At 41.5% G+C, this 22,353-nt stretch overlaps 1 protein-coding gene across 4 annotated transcripts in view; it reads left to right on the top strand.

Moving 5' to 3' along the window:
- Nucleotides 1-22,353, top strand: part of TERT (telomerase reverse transcriptase) — a 243,696-nt gene that overhangs the window by 94,543 nt on the left and 126,800 nt on the right. For all 4 annotated transcript variants that reach the window (XR_013216886.1, XM_077269381.1, XM_077269380.1 and 1 more), the window contains exons 7-8: nt 12,007-12,102; nt 21,230-21,315. Coding sequence is in view for 3 of the 4 variants with exons in the window: in XM_077269381.1 (XP_077125496.1) it covers nt 12,007-12,102; nt 21,230-21,315 (182 nt within the window). In the remaining variant the exon portion in view is untranslated. The remainder of the gene's footprint in view (nt 1-12,006; nt 12,103-21,229; nt 21,316-22,353) is intronic.

The raw sequence follows: 22,353 nt of genomic DNA, 5'->3' as shown, positions 1-22,353 counted from the left end.
CTATAGGCCCTCTCTTTTTTTGTGCCTGAAATGCGTGTTGAACCGGTCTATAGTGATGCAACTTTAACCCCGGGAACTGAAATTCCTGCTGCAGCACCTCAAAAGATTTAAGATTCCCGTTATAAATCAACTGACCTATCAACCCAATTCCTTTTTCCCTCCATTCTCCCATTCCTTCCATATGATTAAATTCTTGAAAAGAGGGGTTATCCCAAATAGGCGAAAACTCAGTGAATTTCACTACCCCCTTATACGTTTAATCGTCTGCCATACCTTATGAATTAAATTTATAGTGTAAAAACAAGTTCCCAATTTCTTAAATAGTCCTGCTTCTAGAACCTGACCCAAGGGCCACATGCCGATAATATGTACCAGGCTACTATGTCCCTGACCTTTCTCAAGACCTTCCCCCCCATCCTCTAAGATGCTGGCTCTGCGCAGATAAAAAGTATAACCAGGGATTAGGCAGGGCAAGTCCCCCTTCATCTTTAGGTCTCTGCAGTATCTCCTGCCTAATTCTAGGGTTCTTCCCACCCCACACCAATTCCCCGAATAATGATCTTAGTTTACGAAATCTGGTCAGAGGGATCCATACCGGAGAGTTATGCAAAATATACAAAACCTGTGGCATCACAACCATCTTAAGGAGATTTACTCTACCCACCACCGACAGATGCAACTTATTCCAAGCTGAGATTTTGGCACGTAATTTGTTTATTAAGGGCTCAAGATTAAGCTCCTCAAATCTAGTTAAGGGAAGAGAAACCTGGATCCCTAGATATTTAAATTGCGACACCACCCTTAATTTCGTACTCTGCTCCACCTCCCCCGTACAGTCCACTTCCCTATCCACCTGCATAACACTTGATTTGTCCCAATTGATAATCAATCCAGAAATTTGCCCAAATCCTTCAATTAATGAAATCACATTTCTTAAAGGCTCCCCAGGACCCTCAAGAAAAAGCAAAATATCATCGGCATACAGAGCAATTTTCTCCTCCATTTTCCCATACACAAACCCCTTTACTAACTGAGACCCTCTGATAGCCGCTGCCAGAGGCTCCACCGCCAGAGCAAACAGCAATGGGGACAACGGACACCCCTGCCGCATACCTCGAAACAGTTGAAAGCTTTCCGACAGTGCATTGTTCACCCTAAGTTTAGCCACTGGAGAGGAGTATAGGAGTCTCACCCATGACACAAAAACTGGCCCAAACCCAAAGCGGCCCAGAACCGACCATAGGTATTGCCATTCTATACTATCGAAGGCTTTATGTGCATCGAGGGAAACTACCACCCTCCTACCAGCATTCTCCGCCGGTATCTGCATATTGAGGAATAACCTTCTCAAGTTAATGGCAGTGGACTTATTAGGCATAAAACCGGATTGGTCCGAATGAACCACCTTTTCTATTACCCGAGTCAGTCTGTTCGCCAAGGCCTTAGCCAAAATCTTAACATCTGTTGTCAGGAGTGATATCGGTCTGTATGATTCCGGCAACCGTGGGTTTTTATCGGGTTTAGGAATGACCACAATAGTGGCCTCCCTCATGGAAGCAGGTAATATTCCCCTCTCCAGTGACTCCTCGAATACCCCCAGCAATCTGGTCAACAACTCTTCAGAAAGGACATCATAGATCTCAACAGGAACGCCGTCAGCCCCCGGAGCCTTCCCCCCCATAGACTGGATATTTTTGCCTCCTCTGATCTCACATTTAGGAGAAGGGTGCTTCAGGCTGTGGATCCTCCCTAATTTCCTTACTTCTCTGTAATTCTCTCATGGTGCTGTCATGGGAGACCAAATAAATGCTTAGTTACTTACCGGTAGCGGTGTTTTTCGGAGCCCATGACAGCACCGTTATATTCCCTCCCTTCACACGTGGATGAGCACTTCTTGTTGCCTTAGCATAGTCACGTGTGGATAGTTATTTGGGTATGAAATAATCCTTCTATATTATTTCAAAACACTCTTTTTCGGTGATCACTTTGTATCTCTGTTCATACTGCACCCACACACACAAATGATACACCATTTGAAAGGTAAACTTGTCCCCTTCAGAAAATAGCCAAACAAACCGCACATCCACGATGTGATCACAAAATACACTTTAAAGATTAATATTCATAAACCTGTAGTAAGGAAAAATGACCTTCAGGTGGCACCACACTACCCCAAAGCATACTAATACAAAGCTGAAACAAATCCTAACATTTGCCTTGGGGGCTTTCCAGCTTGCCAAACTCCTGGCCCAGGAGATATAAATGAATGCAGCCTAAAAGGGACCGGACAGGCTCTTGAACCATCAGATTTTCCGTATTATTGGACAGTCGTTGAAAAGTCTCTCATCCTTCTAAAGTTGCAGCTTATTGGTGACCTTGGGTCACCTCTGGTTCCAAGTAAAAAACTGCAGGGTTGGCATAACTCAGACTGTACATTGTTTCCCGATGGGAGAGATTGGTGGAAACAACTTTGCAAAAATTGAAAGAAAAAAAAATCCAACCGTAGGGGAAAAAAAAGGTAAAATAATCTGCAGATATTACTTTTTTTTTTTTAAAGGGATATTCCCAATTATTATACAATGGTGTAAATACGCTCAGTTATGGGTTAATTCTCCTTCATCATTTTTACTGTCAAAGTTGCACTGCTGTACAGGGAGCTGCTTCGTTCACATACATAGGGCTGTGTTGCACTTCCCTACACTGCAGATAAATGGCATTGCTGCTGTGGAGGGGAAAAAAATGTTGCTGCCCTGTTCTTTTGCAAGATCCTGACAATCAGACCCCTTCTGATCAGTAAGTAAAATACCATTCTGTTTAATGTTGCGGGATCTCCTTTAGGCTGGAGACACACACAGCGTATAAAAAATTGGTCCGTTTTACATGGACGACAATCTCAGAAATGTTCCCTGAACAGTGATCCGTATGTCATCTGTGCGAGGTGCGATTTTCTCGCATGTAAGCATCCGTATGACATCCGTATCGTGAGATTTTCTTGTCGGCTTGCAAAATAGACATATAATGGATCCATGGGCTCAAATATTCGTGAAAACATATTATATATATATATATATATATATATATATATATATATATATATATATATATATATATATACAGTGCCTACAAGTAGTATTCAACCCCCTGCAGATTTAGCAGGTTTAATAAGATGCAAATAAGTTGGAGCCTTCGAACTTCAAACAAGAGCAGGATTTATTAACAGATGCATAAATCTTACAAACCAAAAAGTTTTGTTGCTCAGTTAAATTTTTATAAATTTTAAACATAAAAGTGTGGGTCAATTATTATTCAACCCCTAGGTTTAATATTTTGTGGAATAACCTTTGTTTGCAATTACAGCTAATAATCGTCTTTTATAAGACCTGATCAGGCCGGCACAGGTCTCTGGAGTTATCTTGGCCCACTCCTCCATGCAGATCTTCTCCAAGTTATCTAGGTTATTTGGGTGTCTCATGTGGACTTTAATCTTGAGCTCCTTCCACAAGTTTTCAATTGGGTTAAGGTCAGGAGACTGACTAGGCCACTGCAACACCTTGATTTTTTGCCTCTTGAACCAGGCTTTGGTTTTCTTGGCTGTGTGCTTTGGGTCGTTGTCTTGTTGGAAGATGAAATGACGACCCATCTTAAGATCCTTGATGGAGGAGCGGAGGTTCTTGGCCAAAATCTCCAGGTAGGCCGTGCTATCCATCTTCCCATGGATGCGGACCAGATGGCCAGGCCCCTTGGCTGAGAAACAGCCCCACAGCATGATGCTGCCACCACCATGCTTGACTGTAGGGATGGTATTCTTGGGGTCGTATGCAGTGCCATCCAGTCTCCAAACGTCTTGTGTGTGGTTGGCACCAAAGATCTCGATCTTGGTCTCATCAGACCAGAGAACCTTGAACCAGTCAGTCTCAGAGTCCTCCAAGTGATCATGAGCAAACTGTAGACGAGCCTTGACATGACGCTTTGAAAGTAAAGGTACCTTACGGGCTCATCTGGAACGGAGACCATTGCGGTGGAGTACGTTACTTATGGTATTGACTGAAACCAATGTCCCCACTGCCATGAGATCTTCCCGGAGCTCCTTCCTTGTTGTCCTTGGGTTAGCCTTGACTCTTCGGACAAGCCTGGCCTCGGCACGGGAGGAAACTTTCAAAGGCTGTCCAGGCCGTGGAAGGCTAACAGTAGTTCCATAAGCCTTCCACTTCCGGATGATGCTCCCAACAGTGGAGACAGGTAGGCCCAACCCCTTGGAAAGGGTTTTGTACCCCTTGCCAGCCTTGTGACCCTCCACGATCTTGTCTCTGATGGCCTTGGAATGCTCCTTTGTCTTTCCCATGTTGACCATGTATGAGTGCTGTTCACAAGTTTGGGGAGGGTCTTAAATAGTCAGAAAAGGCTGGAAAAAGAGATAATTAATCCAAACATGTGAAGCTCATTGTTCTTTGTGCCTGAACTACTTCTTAATACTTTAGGGGAACCAAACAGAATTCTGGTGGGTTGAGGGGTTGAATAATAAATGACCCTCTGAAAAGACTTTTCACAATTTAAAAAAAAAAATAAACAAAGAAATAACATTCTTTTTTGCTGCAGTGCATTTCACACTTACAGGCTGATCTACAGTCCAAATGTCACAATGCCAAGTTAATTCCAAATGTGTAAACCTGCTAAATCTGCAGGGGGTTGAATACTACTTGTAGGCACTGTATATATATATATATATATATATATATATATATATATATATATTATCTCAGTGACACACATACCTCTCTGTAACTTGCAACTAACCTGGGAGGTCCTCTCCTGCTCTGTAATCCCAACTGATGTGGCAGAGAGGTGCCGCCCATTTTATGTCTGTAGGTTTCCTGACCCTGAAGGACGGATCCCCTCTTTCATGGTGCTGTCATAGGCTCTGAAAAACAGCGTTATCGGTAAGTAATTAAGCATTTCCGTTAACAGATGACAAACCTAAGTGGGGACTTTTTTATGGATTGATTTGAAGCTTTTATTGGGAACATTTTACATAACATTGTTGAAGCTTTTGATGAAAACTTACTTAACATTTTTTATCACATTTATCCAACGCTCTACGCTGAGCACTTACTTTGAGTTTTCCACCTAAATCTCTGAGTGACGTGATTCAGATGAAACCCCTGAGGGATCCATTTACTATAGCAGCAGAGCTACTTTGGACATCGCCTGGCCTCTGTTCAGCATTGTCTTTCTTTTTCAGAGGCGCACAAAACTCGGCGGACCATTCTTTTATGCACACCTAAAAGACGGATACCGCCAGATCACAGGTCAGATGTCATCCACAGTGCATCTATTTGCTTCATTATAGGGAATCTTCCGCCGGGGATTCCATCTGAATCATGTATTTCAGAGATTTACATGGAATACCGGGGGTAACCGGTCAGCGCAGAGTGCAGGATAAATGTGAGCCGAGCCTTACTGCGATCTTTGGGAGGCAGAAAGAAAAATCAACAGCATGTGAAAAATTGGTTGTATTTATTTTTTTTACTCCTCGTGCAGTATAAATTATTAGGTGACTTTATTCTTTATGTTAATGCGATTTACAGTAATACCAGATTTATATCGTTTTTTCAGTTTGGCTGCTGTCACACACTAAAAGACGCTTTTTGTAACAAAAACAAGTTTTTGCATCACTACATTTTGAGAGCTATAATTTTTTCCATATTTCATCTGACAATCATGTGAGGACTTGTCTTTTTGTGGGACGAGTTGATGTTTTTATTGGCACCTTTTTGGGCACATGACAATTTTTGATCACTTTCTAGTCAGATTTTTGGGAGGCAAAATGAACAAAAACCAGCAATTCAGGAACTGTTTTTTTCTGCTGTTCCGCGTGTCGTAAAATTGATAAGGCAGCTTTATTTTCGTGTCAGCACTAATACAGTGAACTGTAATCGTTTTACTATCTGTAACTGTTTTATAGAAAAAAATTGTCTTTGCATCACTTTATTTTGAGCGCTGTAACTTTTATATTTTTCCACTGATAGAGTTGTATGGTGGCTTGTTTTATGACAAGATGACGTTTTCATCAGTAACATTTTTATTTCCATTTGACCTTTTGATTGTGTTTTATTCCACTTTTTGTTCGGCGGTATGATGAAAAAATGTTTTTTTTTGTCCCTTTTTTGTAAAAAAATAAAATGTAGTGTGCACTGAAGGTTTTAACTAGACCAGTTGTATAGGTGGGATCGGTACAGACGCCATGATACCAAATGTGTACTTTTTTGTTTTAACATAAATATACGTATTTAGTGGTATAATATTTTTGCTTTTTTTTATTTAATTTATTTTGTTTTTCTATTTTTTTATAGTATTAAAGCATGTTTTTACTTTACTTAGACCCTGTATGGGACTTCAATTTTTATTTTTCTCATCACTAATCTCATGAATTGTTATACACATGTATTGAATTGCATGAGATCTGTCAGTTTTACACTCCAGCTGCCATGACAATGCTCGGATCCCCTGTGATGTGATCACGTCGGAGAGGTGTGAGTGAAGCTCCTATCTCCGTCTGAGTGCTGCGAGACCTCCGACTGTAGAGAAACGTTGGCGCTGCACAGAGCCCAGCAAATGCTGACATTTATCTACAGCGGATGGTCAGGAAGTGGCTAAAGAGGACCTTTCACCAACTTTTTCATGTTTAACTGGACACACAATATAATCGTGGCGGCAGGGCAGAATAAAATATATATTTTTTAATTTTGCCTCTCCATTGCGGAGGTATTAGCAGTCGAAGTGTTTGGCACCTTATGAGTTAACTTTTGGTAAGTCTATGGGGTTGTTATCAGATAGTTTTCACTGGGGGTGTGTACTTCTTTCTGTGAAGGTCCTGAGTGGGATGTAGATCAACTACTCTGTGGCACATACATGCTCTAGATGCTGATTATCACCTCCGACAGGCTCTGCAATTAATTCCATAGGGAATCCTGACCCGACAGGTTCCATTTAAATGAAGCAAACATGAGGCAGGATAGGTGTCAGATTACTGAATAGAAATAAATGTTATTGTTACTGATTTTTATCACTTGTTTTTGCTTTTTGAATGTTTTTATTAACCCCATCCCGACCTGTGACACAGCGTACGCGTCATGAAAGTCGGTGCCAATCCGACCTGTGACGCATATGCTGTGTCACAGAATGATCGCGGTCCTGCAGGCCGGGTGAAAGGGTTAACTCCAATTTCACCCGACCTGCAGGGAGAGGGAAAGTGGTACTTCAGCCCAGGGGGGTTGGCTTCGCCCCCCCGTGGCTACGATCGCTCTGATTGGCTGTTTCACTTTCAACAGCCAATCAGAGCAATCGTAATATTTCAGCAATGAAAATTAATGAAATATTACAATCCAGCCATGGCCGATGCTGCAATAGCATCGGCCATGGCTGGAGACCCCGATCTGCCCCCCCACACACTGACAGCGGTGATCTGTCACTGCCGACAGTGTTTCCTACCCCTACTTTCTGTCCCTGCTGCCCTCCTCTCCCCTCCACCCCCCTGTCCTGTCCGGCGCCCCCCCAGCTGTCCGATCCCACCTCCCCATACTTACCGAGTCCTGGGGTCCCTCCCGGCATCCGTCTGGCTTCCAGCATGGGCGCCGCCATCTTGCAAACTGGCGGGCGCATGCGCAGTGCGCCCGCCGAATCTACCGGCCGGCAGATTCGTTCATTCATTTTGATCACTGTGATACATCCTATCACAGTGATCAAAATAAAAAAAATAGTAAATAGCTCCCCCCCTTTATCACCCCCATAGGTAGGGAGCATCATAAAATAAAGAAATTATATTTATTTTTATTTTTCCACTAGGGTTAGGGTTAGAATTAGGGTTAGGGTTAGGCCTCTTTCACACTTCCGTCGGTACGGGGACATCGCCAGGCATCGGCGCGACATATTGACGGACGTTGTGAAAATAAAGGCACAATGTGGGATGCAGTTTTTCAATGCAGTTGAAGTTTGGGGAGGAGGGGGCGGAGTTCCGGTCGCGGTAGGAAATGGCAGACCCGACGTACGAAAACATGTTCCCTGAACATTTTTTCGTAACGGCGGTCCGCCAACTACCGACGCATCCAGTGCACGACGGATCCGTCAGCAATACAAGCCTATGGGAAAAAAACGCATCCTGCGGGCACATTTACAGGATGCGTTTTTTTCCAAAACGACAGAGGAGCCACGACGCAAGTGTGAAAGAGGCCTTAGGGTTAGGGCTAGGGTTAGAACTAGGGTTAGGGATAGAACTAGGGTTAGGGCTAGGGTTGCAATTAGGGTTAGAATTAAGGTTAGGGTTAGAATTAGGGTTAGGGTTAGAACTAGGGTTAGGGTTAGGGTTAGAATTAGAGTTAGTTTTAGAATTAGGGTTAGAATTAGGGTTAGAATTAGAGTTAGTTTAAGAATTAGGGTTGGAATTAGGGTTAGGGTTGGAATTAGGGTATGTGCACACGTTGCAGATTTGGCTGCGGATTCTCAGCAGTTTTCCATGCGGTGTACTGTACCATGTAAACCTATGGAAAAGCAAATCTGCTGTGCTCATGGTGCGAAAAATACCATGCGGAAACGCTGAGTTGTATTTTCCCCAGCATGTCAATTCTTTGTGCAGATTCAGCAGCATTTTTCACCTGCGCCTCAATAGGAATCCACAGGTGTAAAACCGCATGTGAAATCCGTACAAAAAACGTAGGAAATCCGCGGTAAATCCGCAGGTAAAACGCAGTGCGTTTTACCGGTGGATTTTTAAAAAACAGTGCGGAAAAATCTGCACACGAATCCTCAACGTGGGCACATAGCCTTAGGGTTGGAATTAGAGTTATGTTTGGGATTAGGGTTGGGGTTGGAATTAGGGATAAGATTAGAATTAGCGGTGTGTTGGGGTTAGGGTTAGGCTTGTGGTTAGGGTTATGGTTAGGGTTGGGATTAGGGCTAGGGGTGTGTTGGGGTTAGAGTTGTGGTTAGGGTTAGGGGTGTGTTGGGGTTAGTGTTTGAGTTAGAATTGAGGGGTTTCCACTGTTTAGGCACATCAGGGGGTCCCAAGCGCGACATGGCGCCACCATTGATTCCAGCCAGTCTTGCATTCAAAAAGTCAAAGGACAAACTGGACAACAACTATTGGGGTCTAATATCTCCTGTTACCCTTGTGAAAATAAAAAATTGCGGGCTAAAAAATTATTTTTAAGGAAAAAAAAAAGAGTTTTTATTTTCACGGCTCTACGTTATAAACTTCCGTGAAGCACTTAGGAGTTCAAAGTGCTCACCACACATCTAGATAAGTTCCTTGGGGGGTCTTGTTTCCAAAATGGGGTCACTTGTGGGGGTTTCTACTGTTTAGGCACATCAGGGGCTCTGCAAACAAAACATGATGCCTTCAGACCATTCCATCAAAGTCTGCATTCCAAAAGGTCACTACTTCCCTTCCGAGCCCCGACGTGTGCCCAAACAGTGGTTCCCCCCAGATATGGGGTATCGGCGTACTCAGGATAAACTGGACAACAACTTTTGGGGTCCAATTTCTCCTGTTACCCTTGTGAAAATAAAAAATTGCGGGCTAAAAAATAATTTTTGAGGAAAGAAAAATGATTTTTTATTTTCACGGCTCTGCGTTATAAACTTCTGTGAAGCATTTGGGGGTTCAAAGTGCTCACCGCTTATCTAGTTTAGTTCATTGGGAGGTCTAGTTTCCAAAATGGGGTCACTTTTGGGGGAGCTCCAATGTTTAGGCACACAGGGGCTCTCCAAACGCGACATGGTGTCCGCTAACGATTGGAGCTAATTATTCATTTAAAAAGTCAAATGGAGCTCCTTCCCTTCCGAGCCCTGCCGTGCGCCCAAACAGTGGTATACCCCCACATATGAGGTATCGGTGTTCTCAAGAGAAATTGCCCAACAAATTTTACAATCCTTTTTATCCTGTAGCCCATGTGAAAATGAAAATAATTGAGGCTAAACGAAATTTTTTGCAAAAAAAAGTACTTTTTCATTTTTACGGATCAATTTGTGAAGCACCTGTGGGTTCAAAGTGCTCACTATGCATCTAGGTAAGTTCCTTGGGGGGTCTAGTTTCCAAAATGGAGTCACTTGTGGGGGAGCTCCAATGTTTAGGCACACAGGGGCTCTCCAACGCGACATGGTGTCCCCTAACGATTGGAGCTAATTTTTCATTCAAAAAGTCAAATGGCGCTCCTTCCCTTCCGAGCCTTGTCGTGTGCCAAAACAGTGGTTTAATCCCACGTGAGATATCGGTGTACTGAGGAGAAATTGCCCAACAAATTTTAGGATCCATTTTATCCTGTTGCCCATGTGAAAATGAGAAAATTGAGGCTAAAATAATTTTTTTGTGAAAAAAAAGTACTTTTTCATTTTTATGGATCAATTTGTGCAGCACCTGGGGGTTCAAAGTGCTCACTATGCAGCTAAATAAGTTCATTAGTGGGTCTAGCTTCCAAAATGGGGTCACTTGTGGGGGAGCTCCAATCTTTAGGCACACAGGGGCTCTCCAAACGCGACATGGTATCCGCTAAAGATTGAAGCCAATTTTTCATTCAAAAAGTAAATGGCGCTCCTTCCCTTCCCTGTCGTGCACCCAAACAGTGGTTCCCACCCACATTTGGGGTATCCGCGTACTCAGAACAAATTGGACAACAACTTTCGCGGTCCAAAAATTGTTGCTAAAACATCATTTTTGTGACTAAAAAGTTAAATGTTCATTTTTTCCTTCCATGTTGCTTCTGCTGCTGTGAAACACCTGAAGGGTTAATAAACTTCTTGAATGTGGTTTTGAGCACCTTGAGGGGAGCAGTTTTTAGAATGGCGTCACTTTTGGGTATTTTCAACCATATAGACCCCTCAAACTGACTTCAAATGTGAGGTGATCCCTAAAAAAAATGGTTTTGTAAATTTTGTTGTAAAATTGAGAAATCGCTGGTCAAATTTTAACCCTTATAACTTCCTAGCAAAAAAAAAATTTTCTTTCCAAAATTGTGCTGATGTAAAGTAGACATGTGGGAAATGTTATTTATTAACTATTTTGTGTCACATAACTCTCTGGTTTAGCAGAATAAAGATTAAAAATTTGAAAATTGTGAAATTTTCCAAATTTTCACCAAATTTTCATTTTTTTTCACAAATAAATGCAAAAATTATTGACCTAAATTTACTACTAACATGAAGCCCAATATGTCACGAAAAAACAGTCTCAGAATCGCTAGGATCCATTGAAGCATTCTTGAGTTATTACCTCATAAAGGGACACTGGTCAGAATTGCAAGAAATGGCCAGGTCATTAAGGTCAAAATAGGCTGGGTCTTGAAGGGGTTAAAATTGTCATAATGTATTGTGACAGAGAACAATTTAAGAGGAAGAATGGGTTGGTTGTAAAATTTGTTCTCGTATAAGCATACAGTGGCGTGTAAAAGTTGGGGCACCCCTGTTCAAAATTACTATTACGCTGAAAATTAAATGATCTCTAAGAGGCCTAACGTTAAAGATAACACGTTTCCTTTGGTTTTCTTTAGGGGAAAATATATATATATATATATATATATATATATATATATATATATTATAAAACATTTTTTTTTTCATCTTTTACTGTACCGCTGAAAAAATGCAGGATGTTTGTGTCCCAAGACTTATAGCCCAATTACCTAACTGCCCTAAAAATCTAACCTGTTTCTGGGCATGCTTTGTGCATTGCAGACAGTCTAAATCAGGGCAGACATATTCAAGGTGACTAAGTTAACAAAATTAAAAAAAAAAGAAAGAAATTACTTTTTGCCCAATCCCAATATATAAGTTTCCTAATTTGCTAAGTCACATTTATCAAGCAGTGGCTGATGGGTTTTAGGCGTAAACGATGTCACAAAACGTTTCTGCCTTTACAATACGTCTAAAACCTCCCAAATGTATTAAGTGAAATGCACTTTTTAATAAATGTTCTGCAACTTACAATTTACTCCTAATTTGTTTTTGTTCTTTTTATAGGTTTCGAACTTGGTTGATTTTTTGCCAAATATGAAATGCTTTTTAACACATTTTCAAGAAGACAATTTGGTTCAAAATGCCATCTTTGTGGAACAGGTATTATTTGTAGGGTGTGACTGAACAACTACTTGCCAGAATCCTTTGATCATTCTGTTCATAGAAAAGCTTTTGCTACAATGACAAGAACCATTTGTGACACAAATTACAGATGTGTATTGATAAAATATTTTGTTTTATTTAATGATGGAGAATTAAAATCCAAACAGGACATCACTATGTAAGTCTGCTTACTCTTTTCATAGTCAGGTGGTGTGGCCTTGGTTGTGGCAAAGTATGGCAGTATTTCTGGTAAATGTTGGAGCAGTATGAGCACTGTCGAGTCAAAGTCTTGGTGGAGTCGGTATAAAATGGAGTGACTCCGACTCCCAAAATATATTATAAATTGGGTTCAGTAGTTCAATGCAGTATGTGCTGTAAAGGTTTTCATAATAGTTTGGGAAAGTTATGAAATGTCCTATAAATGTTTGTTCTTTTTCTGATCTAACTATTTCAGCCTTTAGGTGAAATAAATCTGTGCTACATGTTATGTACATACTCAGTAGTGAGGCAGTGCTGTGGGGTCGGTCAGAATCAGGGAAATTGAGTCCGAGTTGGAAGTTTGGCTTTCTGAATCCACAGTCCTTGCGGTATTTTTCCTTTTTTCCCCATTGAGAAAATGGGATGTATGTATGGTTCCTCATTCCTATCCTGGTAAGCATGGTTCCTCATTCCTATCCTGGTATGCATGATTCCTCATCCCTATCCTGGTATGCATGGTCCCCTCTTCACTATCCTGGTCTGCATGGCTCCTCATCCCTATTCTAGTGTGCATGGCCCCCTCATCCGTATCCTGGTGTGCATGGCTCCTCATGCCTATCCTTGTATGCATGGTCCCTTCATCCCCATCCTTATATGCATGGCCCCCTCATCCCTATCCTGGTATGCATGACTCCTCATCCCTTTCCTTTTATGTATGGCCCCCATCAAAAAAGCATTAAAAAAAAACATCCTATTTACTGTCCCTGCGCTCTCTCGCAGTATCTTGTTCCAGTGACAGCAGCTGCATTGGCCGGTCCCTGCTACTTAAGGGAATAAATATTCACTGCGCTCCACGCCTATGGGAGTGGAGGGAGGTGAATATTAATTTCTCTTAAGTAGCGGGCACCCATGATTGGTCGGCCTCTGCAGCTGACACTTTGCGCGCTATTACAGAGAAATGAATATTTACTGCCGGCGCAGTGAATATTCATTTCTCTTTAGCAACGGGCACAGGAGTTAGCCACAGCAGCCGGCACCTGCATCCTGAGACCCGCTGCCGCTCCCCCTCCATCTTTTGGGACAATGACTCGAGTATAAGCTGAGGTGGGGCGTTTTCAGCACAAAAAGTGTTGAAAAACTGGATTTATACTTGAGTATATACGGTATATATATATATATATATATATATATATATATATATATATATATATATATATATATATATACGTGTATATATATAATATTTAGTACATCTTTTTCATGGGACAACACTGAAGACATGATATTGATACAACATAAAGTAGTCCGTGTACAGCTTGTATAACAGTGTATTTTCAAGCACTGCCTTAACTCTTGGGCATTGAGTTCACCAGAGCTTCACAGGATGCCACTGGAATCCTATTCCACTCCTCCATGATGAGTTCACAGAGCTGGTGGATGTTAGAGACCTTGCGCTTCTCCACCTTCAATTTGATGATGCTCCACAGATGCTCAATAAGGTTTAGGTCTTTAGACATGTTTGGCCAGTCCAGCACATTTACCCTCAGTTTCTTGAATAAGGCAGTGGTCATCTTGGAGGTGTGTTTTGAGTCATTATCATGTTGGAATACTTCACTGTGGCCCAATTTGCAAAAGGAGGGGATCATACTCTGCTTCAGTATATCACAGTACATGTTGGCATTCATGGTTCCCTCAATGAACTGTAGTTCCCCAGAGCTGGCAGCACTCATGCAAACCCCAAACTAGGACACTCCCACCACCATGCTTGACTGTAGGCAAGACACAGTTGTCTTTGTACTCCTCACCTGGTTGACACAACACACGCTTGACACCATCTGAACCAAATAAGTTTATCTTGGTCTCATCTGACTACAGGACATAGTTCCAGTAATTCATGTCCTTAGTTTGCTTGTATTCAGCAAACTGTTTGCTTTCTTTTCCATCATCTTTAGAAGAGGCTTCCTTCTGAGACAACAGCTATGCAGACTAATTTAATGCAGTGTGCGGCATATTGTCTCAGCACTGACAGGCTGACCCTCCACCCCTTTTAACCTCTGCAGCAATGCACTCATACATCTATTTTGAAAAGACAACCCCTGAATATGACGCTGAGCACGTGCACTCAGCTTATTTGGTCGACCATGACGAGGCCATTTCTGAGTGGAACCTGTCTTTTCAAACCACTGTATGGTCTTGGTCCCCCGTGCTGCAGCTCCGTTTCAGGGTGTTGTCAGTCTAATTATAACCTATGTCATCTTTATGTAAAGCAACAACTTTTTTTTTTTTTTCAGACCTTCAGAGTTCTTTGCCATTAAATGCCATGTTGAGCTTCCAATGACCACAGTATGAAAACTATAACACACAATTTCACACCTGAGACCTTGTAACACTAATGAGTTGCATGACACTGGTGAGGGAAAAATGGCTAATTGGGCACATTTTGGCCATTTTCACTTAGGGGTGTACTCACTTTTTTGCCAGTGGTTTAGACATTAATGGCTGTTGTGTTAAGTCATTTAGATGGCACACAAAATTTACACTGTTCTAAAAGCTGTACACTGACTACATTAAATACTTTCAAAGTGTCATATGTGTTGTCCCATGAAAAAATATAATTCATAAAATACTCCAAAAAAAGAGCATGAACCTTACCTCAAAATTACGTTTTATCTAAAGTCACCTAGGCAGAAATATATAAAACTGAACATGAGGTTCTTAGTTTAACATTCTGATAAGACTGTATGAAGCCCACTGCCACATGACGGCAAACCTCGTAGTTGGTCCCTACCGCTCTAACGGAGCTGAGCCACGCGCCGATCACCGCCGCAGCTGCAAAGCATAGGCAGGGCAGATGGCCCTATGCCTTCAGACCGCGCCGCCCCACCAGCACAAAACCACAGCAACAATGGACGCCACACAGCACCAACCCCAATGAAAAGAGTCCCCATAATTGATGAAATGTCGACAAAAATGTGGGGTATATAACAGTTCTGGAAAAAATGAAGGGACCACTGCACAGTTTAAAAAAAAAAATCATCTTCTCTACATGTCTGACAGCTATTCCAATCCAGTGTCAGTTGAATTCCAACCAGAGTACACCTCATTCTACTTAATGTGCTTCTGATTAGGTGATCACCTGAACCAAATCTTATTTAACGAAGGAAAGTATAAAACCACTACCGTAGTGTTCACAATCCTCTTGCAATAGGGTAAGCTGGACGGCAAAACAATTGCTAGCAATATCCCAAAATTAATATGAATGAAAAAATAACTTTTGCGCTGTACTGTGTGTGTGTATATATATATATATATATATATATATATATATATATATATATATATATATATATATATACACTCACTGGCCACTTTATTAGGTACACCTGTCCAACTTCTTGTTAACACTTAATTTCTAATCAGCCAATCACATGGCGGCAACTCAGTGCATTTAGGCATGTAGACATGGTCAAGACAATCTCCTGCAGTTCAAACCGAGCATCAGTATGGGGAAGAAAGGTGATTTGAGTGCCTTTGAACGTGGCATGGTTGTTGGTGCCAGAAGGGCTGGTCTGAGTATTTCAGAAACTGCTGATCTACTGGGATTTTCACGCACAACCATCTCTAGGGTTTACAGAGAATGGTCCGAAAAAGAAAAAAAATCCAGTGAGCGGCAGTTCTGTGGGCGGAAATGCCTTGTTGATGCCAGAGGTCAGAGGAGAATGGGCAGACTGGTTCGAGCTGATAGAAAGGCAACAGTGACTCAAATCGCCACCCGTTACAACCAAGGTAGGCCTAAGAGCATCTCTGAACGCACAGTGCGTCGAACTTTGAGGCAGATGGGCTACAGCAGCAGAAGACCACACCGGGTACCACTCCTTTCAGCTAAGAACAGGAAACTGAGGCTACAATTTGTACAAGCTCATCGAAATTGGACAGTAGAAGATTGGAAAAACGTTGCTTGGTCTGATGAGTCTCGATTTCTGCTGCGACATTCGGATGGTAGGGTCAGAATTTCGCGTAAACAACATGAAAGCATGGATCCATCCTGCCTTGTATGGAGCATCTTTGGGATGTGCAGCCGACAAATCTGCGGCAACTGTGTGATGCCATCATGTCAATATGGACCAAAATCTCTGAGGAATGCTTCCAGCACCTTGTTGAATCTATGCCACGAAGAATTGAGGCAGTTCTGAAGGCAAAAGGGGGTCCAACCCGTTACTAGCATGGTGTACCTAATAAAGTGGCCGGTGAGTGTGTATATATATATATATATATATATATATATATATATATATATATATATATATATATATATATATATATATATATATATATATATATATATATATATATACATATATATATACATATATACACACGTGTGTGTTAGATGGATAGCAGAAAGCCGGCAATACATGTGACGCATACAGTATAATCACAGCATGACAGGTTAGGATAGAATAGATATATACAGAACACATAGAAAAAATAAATATATATACATATATATATATATATATATATATATATATATATATATATATATATATATATATATATATATATATATATATATATATAGCCTTGCGAAAGTATTCCGCCCCTGGAACTTTTCAATCTTTTCCCACATATCATGCTTCAAACATATTTTAGGTGAGGAATCAACAAGTGGAACACAATTGTGAACGAAATTTATTGCTTATTTTAAATTTTTGTGGAAATTCAAAAACTGAAAAGTGGGGCGTGCAATATTATTCGGCCCCTTTAACTTAATACTTTGTTGCGCCACCTTTTGCTGCGATTACAGCTGCAAGTCGCTTGGGGTATGTCCCTATCAGTTTTGTACATCGAGAGACTGAAATTCTTGCCTATTCTTCCTTGGCAAACAGCTCGAGCTCAGTGAAGTTTGATGGAGATCATTTGTGAACAGCAGTTTTCAGTCTTTCCACAGATTCTCAGTTGGATTGAGGTCTGGACTTTGACTTGACCATTCTAACACCTGGATACTAGTGATGAGCGAATATACTCGTTACTCGAGATTTCCCGAGCACACTCAGGTGACCTCCGAGTATTTTTTAGTGCTCAGAGATTTAGTTTTCCTCACCTCAGCTGAATGATTTCCATCTCTTAGCCAGCTTGATTACATGTGGGGATCCCCTAGCAACCAGGCACCCCCACATGTACTTATGCTGGCTAACAGATGTAAATCATTTAGCTGCGGCAATTAAAATTTCCGAGAACTAAAAAATACTCGGAGGACACCCAAGCGTGCTCGAGAAATCTCGAGTAACGAGTATATTCGCTCATCACTACTGGATACGTTTATTTATGAACCATTCCATTGTACATTTTGCTTTATGTTTGGGATCATTGTCTTGTTGGAAGACAAATCTCCGTCCCAGTCTCAGGTCTTTTCCAGACTCCAACAGGTTTTCTTGAAGAATGGTCCTGTATTTGGCTCCGTCCATCTTCTCATCAATTTTAGCCATCTTCCCTGTCCCTGCTGAAGAAAAGCATGCCCAAACCATGATGCTGCCACCACCATGTTTGACAGTAGGGATGGTGTGTTCAGGGTGATGAGCTGTGTTGCCTTTACGCCAAACATATCGTTTGGCATTGTTGTCAAAAAGTTCTATTTTGGTTTCATCTGACCATGGCACCTTCTTCCACATGTTTAGTGTGTCTCCCAGGTGGCTTGTTGCAAACTTTAAACGACACTTTTTACGGATATCTTTGAGAAATAGCTTTCTTCTTGCCACTCTTCCATAAAGGCCAGATTTGTGCGGTGTACGACTGATTGTTGTCCTATGGACAGGCTGTCCCACCTCAGCTGTAGATCTCTGCAGTTCATCCAGAGTGATCATGGGCCTTTTGGTTGCATCTCTGATCAGTCTTCTTGTTTGAGATGAAAGTTTAGAGGGACTGCCAGGTCTTGGTAGATTTGCAGTGGTATGATACTCCTTCCATTTCAATATGATCGCTTGCACAGTGCTCCTTGGGATCTTTAAAATTTTGGAAATCGTTTTGTATCGAAATCCGGCTTTAAACTTCTCCACAACAGTATGACGGACCTGCCTGTTGTGTTCCTTGGTCTTCATGATGCTCTCTGTGCTTGAAACAGAACCCTGAGACTATCACAGAGTAGGTACATTTATACAGAGACTTGATTACACACAGGTGGATTATATTTATCATCATTGGGCATTTAGGACAACATTGGATCATTCAGAGATCCACAATGAACTTCTGGAGTGAGTTTGCTGCACTGAAAGTAAAGGGGCCGGGTAATATTGCACTCCCCACTTTTCAGTTTTTGAATTTCCACAAAAATGTAGAATAACCAATAAATTTCATTCAACTTCACAATTGTGTTCCACTTGTTGTTGATTCTTCACCAAAAATTGACATTTGGTATGTTTATGTTTGAAGCATGATATGTGGGAAAACATTGAAAAGTTCCAGGGGGCCAAATACTTTCGCAAGGCACTGTATATATCTATCTCGTAGATAGATAGAAGCATAGCCGGTAATTCTTCTGCCGTGTTCTGTAAAATCACTGCAAGAGCCGACAGGATAGAAGAGATGGATTACATGCAGTAATACAGTAAGTACTTATAGATGTTTATAGCCTGGAAAGGGGGTAATACCCATGGAGCTTCCCAGGCTATTAATATCAGCTCACTGCTGTATAATTAGCCCTTACTGGCTACTAAAATAGGGGACTCCCCACAAAATGACGTTGGTCCCCCTATAATTAATAACAAGCTAAGGCTATGCAGACAGCTGCGGACTGATATTAATAGCCTAAGAAGGGGCCATGGATGCTGCCCTCCCCCCAGGCTAAAAACATCAGCTCTCAGCCGCCCCAGAAAAGGCGCATATCTAAGATGTGCCAATACTGGCACTTAGCCTCGCTCTTCCCACTTGCCCTGTAGCGAAGGCAAGTGGGGTAATAGTTGAAGGGTTCATGTCACCGTCGTCAGGTGACATCAAGCCCCAATGTTAGTAATGGAGAGGCGTCAATAAGACGCCCCCATTACTAACCCCTTAGTTGCATTGTAAGAAAACATAGACACTCACAAAAAGTCCTTTAATTGAAAGAAAGACACAGACTCCTTTAATATTCTTAAACCATATATACCACCTCGCCTATTCCCCTGATGACCTTGTCATCTGCAAAAAACGTAAAAAACAAACAGTCAGTATTCCTCAACTTTCCTCAGAGATGCTTTTAATCCATTAGTCCCACAAAGGGTCCAGCTCTGCTACATGTAGATGGCAGGCTGCATGATGCGACCATGCAGCCTGCTATCCAGTAGACACTGAGCACCATTTGCTTAGTGTCTGCCTGTGAACTGCTATTCCCTGTCTGAGGGCACTGCGAGAGTGAGAAAGTTCTCCTGCTCCCGGTGCCATCAGACTGGGAAGTTCACGGCCAATGAACTCGCTTCACCTTTCTGACGTCAGCACGAGCGTCCTTTTCAAAGGACACAGGTGCATAAAAATTGGACAGCACTTGCATGGTCCGATTGCTGTGAGGTTTTTTTTCCCCTCACACCTATAGGCTTGCATTGGCGAGTCTCGGTGACAATCGCAGCATGCTGCGATTTTACACTCCCGTGAATACACCCGAGACAATAAACGGTGATGTGGACTGCTCCAGAGATAAATAGTGGTCCGAGTGCTATGCCATGTTTTCTTGAATAACACTCATCCGTATCCTACGGTAGTGTTACCCCTGCATTAGGGTATGCCTTAGCTGACTGATGTGAAAACAAAAAAAGAATATCAAGTAAGGGTGGGTGAACATTTACTGATTTTTTTTTTTCTTGGTCTTAAACAACTGCCGACCGTTATATATTTGCAGACTGCAGTGATTCACTAGCCTCTGTGATTTATATTAGATTGCTAAATGCGCATAGGCTGAAATTGTTCTCGTTTGCTCAGGTCCTGTTTACACAAGACTCTGCGCTGCCAAGAGTAATGTTATGGTCAAACCAAATGATCTAGTCACCTAAATTTGATAATTCGTTAGGTAATCGACAGACTTGTTTACACTGCATGATTTTCGTGAAATGAACTTCCCTAAGAGTGTTTTTTTATGATAGTCGTGTAAAATAAATGCACCTTAGATTACAAAATGGTTTTTTTGGTATCCTATTAGCTGCTATGTGCAGGTTAGTGTCTATAAATGCCGAAGCCGTCATCAATTAAATACCAAGTTTACAGTGCTGTCCATAAGTGGCAACTCAGTGTTTCCATTTTGAGCATCGGTTGGTTCTTCTAAGTCTGTGAATGCTGCTTTACTACACAGACAGGGAAGACCTGCCTCGACATCTTGCTTCATTATAGCCTTAGATTTCAGGGTCACCCTATCAGCTGCCTTCAACGCTATCTTAGTGCCAACGCGTTGCACTGGTAGTCTGGCATCTAACAAAAGCCCCAGTTTTTGTGTCGTACGCTGTCTGGTGATAATGATAATGGAGTGTATTTAGCATTATAAATGCTTATCAGAAGTTTTTTGTGTCGGGTCAGTTGAGCCATTCGAAGATTACCCAATTTCTTAAATGTTGTACTGGCCCATATAAAAAGAAACCTGGAGGACACAACCTAAGTTAGTGAAAATGTGTGCTATTGAACTAAAAGGGAAAAACAATGACAAACAGAAACATTTTCCCTTCTTCCCCATTATTAGTAAAATAATGTTTTCAAATTGTTTGAAAAGCCAGATGAGAAAAAAATTGCTTTCACATTGTGTAAATAAATCAGAACGGCGCCTGGTCATTATTAGGCAAAATTGGTCTGGTCTTGAATTGGTTAAAGATGAAAAAATGTTCGCTATGATGGTCAGTAATCGTTGAATGTGCAGTACTGTCAGTTCCACTTTGCTTATTGATAACCCGTTCCCACAATTCTTTATTTCTAGAGCCTTTATTTGAATGAAAACTCGAGCAAACTGCTATCCTTCTTACAACAAATAATCTTCAATCATATTCTGAGAATTTATGACCGGTAGGTGTGATGTGCTGCTTACCTGTATATATACAATTGTGCTCACAAGTTTACATACCCTGGCAGAATTTTTGCTTTGTAGGCCATTTTTCAGAGAATATGAATAACACCAAAACTTTTTCTCTACTCATGGTTAGTGGTTGGGTGAAGCCATTTATTGTCAAACTACTGTGTTTTCTCTTTTTAAATCATAATGACAACCCAAAACATCCAAATGACCCTGATCAAAAGTGCACATACCCTGGTGATTTTGGCTTGATAACATGCACAGAAGTTGACACAAATGGGTTTGAATGGCTACTAAAGATAACATCCTCACCTGTGACCTGTTTGCTTGTAATCAGTGTGTGTGCATAAAAGCGGAGTGAGTTTCTCGGATCCAGACAGACTCTTGCATGTTTCATCCAGCCACTGACGTTTCTGGATTGTGAGTCATGGGGAAAGCAAAGGAAATGTCAAAAAATCTACTTGAAAAGGTGGTTGAACTGTATAAAATAGAAAAGGGATACAAAAAGATATCCAAGGATTTGATAATGGCTGTCAGCAGCGTTCAAACTGTGATTAACAAATAGAAAATAAGGGGCTCTGTAAAAACAAAACCACGGTCAGGTAGACCAACAAAAATGTCATCCATAACTGCCAGGAAAATTGTTTGGGATGTAAAACCCACAAATAAAAGCAGCTGAAATTCAGGACTCTCTCAAAACGAGCAGTGTGCTTGTTTCAAGATGCACAATGCACAATAATGAGGCACTTGAAAAAAAATGGGCTGCATGGTCGATTCGCCAGAAGAAAGCCATTACTGCGCAAATACCTCAAAGTATCTCGCCTACAATACACACAACGAGACAAGCCTCGTCTTCTAGAACAAGGTCATTTGGAGTGATCAGACCAAAATTGAACTTTTTGCCCACAACCATAACTGTTAAATTTGGAGACAGGTCAACAAGGCCTATGATGAAAGGAACACCATTCCTACTGTAAAGCACAGAGGTGGATCGCTGATATTTTTGCGATGTGTGAGCTACAAAGGCACAG

Source organism: Ranitomeya variabilis, chromosome 6 (genome assembly GCF_051348905.1).
Source record: "Ranitomeya variabilis isolate aRanVar5 chromosome 6, aRanVar5.hap1, whole genome shotgun sequence".
NCBI classification, from domain to species: domain Eukaryota; kingdom Metazoa; phylum Chordata; class Amphibia; order Anura; family Dendrobatidae; genus Ranitomeya; species Ranitomeya variabilis.
The sequence above is the reverse complement of the archived record's forward strand: the minus strand, read 5'-3'. Positions and strand labels throughout refer to the sequence as shown.